The 6,295-nt window shown below is 32.0% G+C and overlaps 1 protein-coding gene across 1 annotated transcript; it reads left to right on the forward strand.

Annotated features, from left to right (window-relative positions):
- The first annotated feature begins 2,151 nt into the window (after positions 1-2,151).
- Positions 2,152-4,490, forward strand: LOC137809685 (uncharacterized protein At4g38062-like). The gene has a single exon (XM_068610782.1). It carries the CDS (start codon positions 2,184-2,186, stop codon positions 4,386-4,388), a length of 2,205 nt encoding a protein of 734 aa, XP_068466883.1. The 5' UTR covers positions 2,152-2,183; the 3' UTR covers positions 4,389-4,490.
- The last annotated feature ends 1,805 nt before the right edge of the window (positions 4,491-6,295 follow it).

Consider the following 6,295-nt stretch of genomic DNA (forward strand, 5'->3'; position numbering starts at 1 on the left):
GAATAAAAGGATTACGAGAACACAGTTTCTTCCTGCACCCCTACATTTTTCTTCCTGCACTCCCAAAATTTTGTAAACTCCGAAACTGACCCCACAATTTCGGGATCTGGGAGTGTGTTACGGATTCATCAATCCGGAAGTGAATCATGTTACATTCTGGATGAGGGGATGTTCCGGAAGCAAAGTTTGCATAAATTATTGATTTCCAGATTGTTGAATCTGGAAGCCTAATTTCTATTATGGATTGGTGGATCCGGAATGATTTTTTTTCAATTATGGACTTCTGAATTCAGAATGCATATTTTGAATTACGGATTGGCGGATCCGAAATAATTTTTTCAATTATGGATGTTTTGTATTTTTTTATTTTAGATTAACACTATCATTCTTCCTCACCCCTTCTTTTTTTGAAGAATACTGTTTTACTCCTTTTAAAAATGACTTCCTAATTGTTCTTTCCAAAATATTTTGGGAACATATTTTCTGGAACACATTTTATTAATTCCAGATTTACCAACCCAGAAATCAAAAAATGTATTCCAGAAAGAACATTCCATAATGATTTTTTGTCTTTCAGATTTTCTATTCCGGAAATACTCTTTGCTTACGGAATCCTTGTTCTGGAAATATTTTTTGTTTACAAAACCTTTATTCTGGAATCACATAAAACTGTGAAAGAATAATTTCGGTATTTTAAAAAAAGTAGGAGTGTAGGAAGAAAAATATAGGGGTGTAGGAAGAAACTTCCTAAACACCATATAAACAGGTTTTTGGGCTGGGCCTAGAAATTAGTAGGACATTCCAACGGCGGCTGCTTCTTCCTGCACCTCCATACCTTCTTCTCTCACCTCCATATATTTTTGTAATTCCAAAAATGCCCCTCTGTAATATTCCGGATTACATAATCCGGAAGTCATTTTTCAAATTTGTAATTAGCTTCCGGATTATATAATCTAGAAGTCTTTTTTCATATGCATGATTACTTTCCGGATTACATAATCTGGAAGTCTTTTTTAACTTCCGGATTATGTAATCCGGAAGTCTTTTTTTAAATGCATTTCCGGATTACATAATCCGGAAGCTATTCTATGGGGGTGGCACAAGAAGGATAAAATTGTATTTTCATGTTGGGTATGGAGGTGCCAGAAGAAGATATGGAGGTGCAGGAAGAAACAGTCTCCAACGGCTAGCTCAAGTTAAAACATTTGTGATTAGAAAGCCGTTACGGTCTATTTATGGTTAATAAACGTTTTATGGAGTAACCACCTTCCCATTTCTCTCCTTCTTTGATTTTCCTTTCTCCATTCTTTCACCAACACTTTCCTCCTCCAAAACTCAGGTCAGTTTCTGTGTTTCACTTCTTTCTTTCTTTTTCCTCATTAAAGTGTTTGGTTCACATGTTGAAACATTTTTAGCTATGTTATTTTATTCTTAGCATTGTTTAATGTTCAATATATGGTTTAGTGTCTTGCAAAATGCAATCTAATCAATTGAAATTAAAAATGAAACCTGTCATGTTTCTTATGTTTCAAACATAAGAAACAAATTGAAAATGAGGGTAGCACTATGGTAATAAGGATGAATCAATCAAACCTGAAATGGGAATTGGATTTGATATTAACTTCTAATGAACAATTTGTATGCAGCCATGATGATATTGTAATTCTTTCTAATTAACATTGGGATTGTGTTCCTTTTTCTATGCTTAAGACTTAAGAGAACCAAGCAAGCTGTGTTTGTAACATCTACAATTAGAGGTTCTAAATGTGAAGTTTTTCATGGGTTTCAACTTTGGAGGGCAGCATTGTGTCACATGAGAAATTATTAGATAGTTATAAGATCGTAATATCTACATAACACATACTTAAAATTTTCAAATTTACAAGAAAAGAGAATAATACTTGCATGTGAAGATTAACATAAATTATGATGGTTCCAAACATTTTCCTATGATAGATTATATATAGTTTTACTAGGAAGTACTCGAGTGATGAAGTCTGAGTAATATATTCCTCAAATTCAAAATTATGTTTTATAACATAAATATTTGGCATTATCGTTGTTGAAAGTCAGATTCATATGTTCTGTATTTTTTGTACCTCTGATTTATAAGCAAGAAGATCTGAGAAAATATTCTCTACTAAGGTGTATTCAGTGCTGCTGGCAAACAGGATTTTCTAGCGATGGATGTTTATGAAGAACTCGAAGAAGCTAAAGATGAAATCGAGAAACTCAAGCACAAAGCAAATCTACTTCAGAACATGAAGAAATCATATGATGCGCATACCAATCAGATACTGGAAGCTATTTTCAAATTTGAGAATCTGAATCAAGAACTGCTTCAAAAGGAAGATGAAATCAATGGCGCTGAGCAGATAAATGAAGATTTAACTGATAGTTTAAATAATAAAGAGTCCACCAAGCATCTCAGTGCTGCAAATGATAAACTTGGAGCAGATTGTGATGAAAAGTTTAGAAGGTGGAAAGATGAAAAAAGAAGGTTGCTATTGCCGTTAGAGGAGGAAAAAGAGAAAATGATGAACCAAGAACAACTGATGCTTGTGTGCAAAAAAGAGATTGAAAACCGGAAAGGATGCATTTCAGTTTCAAACAACAGGTGTTTAAAAATAGAGAACAATTTAAAGACTTCAAGAGAAATAAGAGAAACAGATGCCACGTTCCAGATGTTAGAGGAGGAAAACATGAAGGTGGAAGAACAATTACAATGGAAGAAGGAACAGTTTAATCATCAGGAAGAGGAGGATGAAACACTTAGAGACCAGTTTAAAGCAAGTAAGGAGGAGAGGGAGTTGGAAAAACATACATTGCTTGATGAGATTTCTTCACTGCAGTTATTGTTAGACTACCACCTGAGAAAATCAGATGATCTGGAATACCACTTACTCATGTGCAAACAAGCTCTTACTCACGAGGAAAGCCAGAGAAAGCGTCTGGAAGATGAAGTCTCAAATTTGAAGAAAGAGAAAGAAGAGAAGTGTTTTCAGCTGATGAAGCAGTTAGAGTTGAAAGATGCTGCTTTGCTCAGTGCCCAGAAAGATATCAATGAAGCAGCATGTTTGATGCTAGAAGAATCAACTAAATATCAACTCCTTGAAGAGAAAGTTTTGGACATGGAAGTTGGTTTCAAAGAACAACTTACGGAAGCTTATGATGCTTTAGACAGGGCAAACATTGAACTGGATGAGAGAATATGTGAAAGAAGTGAAATGGAGTTTGAATTGAGAATATGGAAGTCACTTGTTGAACGTTTGAAGAATGGTCTTGAAGAAGAGCTTGTCATGCGCAAAGAACTGGAAAATTCACTCCTTGATCAAGTAGATTTTAGTGAGAGCCTCAATCAAGAAAAGTATAGCTTGATTTCTAAGTTGGTAGAGAAAGAAAATGAAATAGATTGTCTGCAGCAACATGCTTTCCTATTTGAACAAGAACCAGAAGTAAAGGAAACAGAAACTTCTGTCCCAGCAAGAGGGTTAACATCTGAGTCGTCTGAAACTGTTGAAGTGAGATATCTCCAAATCATAGAGGAGAAGAACAAGATTTTAGAGGAGTTTCAAAAGGAGGTTCTTCGGCTAGAACAAGAATCGTACAGAAAACAATTTGAAAGTGCTGTGATTGCACAAAGAAATGTGGAAAGAACCAATGAGCACGAGAAAGAGAATCCTATCCAGATTATTGAGGGAAAGGATATGAGAACAGATGAGATCATGCATCAGGTGACTTCACTAGAACAGGAGTTCACTAGCAACTTGACCTCCATTTCTTCACAGCTAGTTGAGAAACAGGCTGAAATTATTCATGCCAAAGAAGCTTGCAATAAGATCACAGCAGCTGAGGTTCTAGCAGCTATTGAAATTGAAGAGAAGAAGTTGATGATAGACGAACTTGAGGATGATATATATGATATGGAGCAGAAACTGAAATTGCAAGAGGTAAATTGGAAGCAATCAGAACAGCTTGCATTGAATGTTGAAGAGGAAATGAATGCAAACCAATTCAAAGCGAAGGAGTTGCTTGACCGAATGGAGAACAAGATAAGAGGTTCAGATGTTTTTCTTCAAAAGGTCAAGATAGACAATAGAAGTTTGCTTGAAAGTGCTACAAGATTGTCATCAGAAAGGGATAACTTATTGGGTTTTGTTCAGGGATTAGATGATAAAATGTCTGAGTGCACTACTGTAGACACTCAACTAATGGATAGATTGAGAAGATTAGTGCAATCATTTGAGAATGATTTTCTAGGAATGAATTTCAGAAAGGATGAAGAATTGCTTGTGAAAAAGAATATGATGATGCATTCTTCCACGGGGATAAAGAAATCTGAAACCTTTTCTGATCTAAGATCACCATTTAAGCTGCTCAACATTTAGTTGCAATAGGGAAAATATTTGATAGAGAAATGAGATTTGCATCTCCTAGGACGAAAAATTGTAGAATATGAAGTTCATTTTCTTTACCCTGTTTTATGTCTATGTCTTTTTGTTGGGTTTCAAAACACTTGTGTCTTAAGTTATGCTTAGTTCTTCCATAAACCCCTTCTGACTTTCTTAGAAATTCACAGATTGTAAGACTTTTTCTAACTTTCAACTTTGAATCACTGTTTTAAATTTCTTTTAAGAACTTCATTATGATTTCGAAAACGGACAAAATTCATTTGTGCAAATATAAATTCCCTTTTAAGGATCCTTTAATTTTGAAAGAAAATTACAACTACTCTTATCTACGTGTCTTTTAAAAGTTGAATGAAACAGTCGTTACTTTTTTTAATCTCGTGTTCGTCTCAGTCAATTATTTCAAAATTTGATTTAAATATGTATTTAGTATGGTTTTAGTTCACTAATTACAAAATTTCATTTTTTTAATTGTTTAATTTTGTAAAATATTATTTTTAACTTTTAAGGTTAGGCGATGGTAAAATCAAAACTAATTCTCCTTCTTTAGTGAGATACAAAACAGGTATTTGCAGAAACAATAAATAAATAATAGAAGATAAAAACAAAAATAGAATAATGAAACTTATGATTTTTATCGTGGAAAAACCTTTTCAACTTGAAAAATAAAAATTCACATATGTCTCTGCTATGAAAGTAAGATTATAATATTTGTTTTTCTTATTCAATCTCACCCAACAAGAATGAAATACATAGTCTCTCTAGCCTTTCACTAGGATTTTTAATTTCACACTATGGTGAATATCAACTTTCTCTTTTACTCTTCTCACTTACTTATTTGTATCTTCCTCATAAACTCCCTTTATATAGAGAATGAGAAAAAAAAACTTCTTTATAAAGAGATACCAAATAATTAATGCTTACATTTTTTAGTGTTATAATTTCAAGATTTTTATAATGACCATCATTGAATATATTCAATGGATCAGTTATCAAGATTCATTAGTCTTGGTCCCCAGATCCCCATTAGAATAAGGAGAGACTCTCAACATAACTCACCATTGTAAACATCATCAACTTTATCTAATGGAAGAACTAAAAAAAGTATTATTTAAACACTAAAAATATATTTAAGGTATAGTCTACCTATGTATCGTTTTTGTTAACATATGAGATTTGGTCTAATACCCCCATATTTTTGTGTTTTTTTTAATAATATTTTTTTTTCATGTGATGATAAATGATTGTTGTTAATTGAGGTGTCAGCCTAGCTGAGATCTATAGTGATGTCTAACATGAAAGTTTTTATTTAAAAAAAAAAATATATATATATATATTTAAATTGTAAAATTTATAAATGAGTGAGAAATAATAATAATAATGAGCTTTGCATGTATAATATATATATATATATATATTATGTATATATATATTATGTATATATATATTATGTATGTATCTGTATCTTGTTTTTATAAAATATACAATTCAATTCTCTTCAACTCAAACTTCAATTTGAGTGAATTTTTTCGTTTCATACATCAAAATCTTTTATATTTTTGTGAGTTTGTTGTATGGATTGAGTTATGTTTTTAAATGTGGAAAAAGTTAAATTTATGCTAGTTTAAGATTGTAAATATATGTTTGGTATGTAAATAAGCTATTATGAAAGAAAAAATAAAGATGATCTCTAAGCACCTTAATCTCATCTTAGTTTCTACAAATAAAGTTATTTGATAAACAAAACTCTTTACAATTAAGAGAGGAGTTAACTTGAGCTATTTTTTTTTTGTTAGACTGAAATTATAATGAGAATTTTATTGAATTAGAGTGGTGTTAATTTAATTTGGATTGAGAGATTAACAAAAATGTGGATTATCTTAGTT

Source organism: Phaseolus vulgaris, chromosome 2 (genome assembly GCF_000499845.2).
Source record: "Phaseolus vulgaris cultivar G19833 chromosome 2, P. vulgaris v2.0, whole genome shotgun sequence".
In the NCBI taxonomy this organism is placed as follows: Eukaryota; Viridiplantae; Streptophyta; class Magnoliopsida; order Fabales; family Fabaceae; genus Phaseolus; species Phaseolus vulgaris.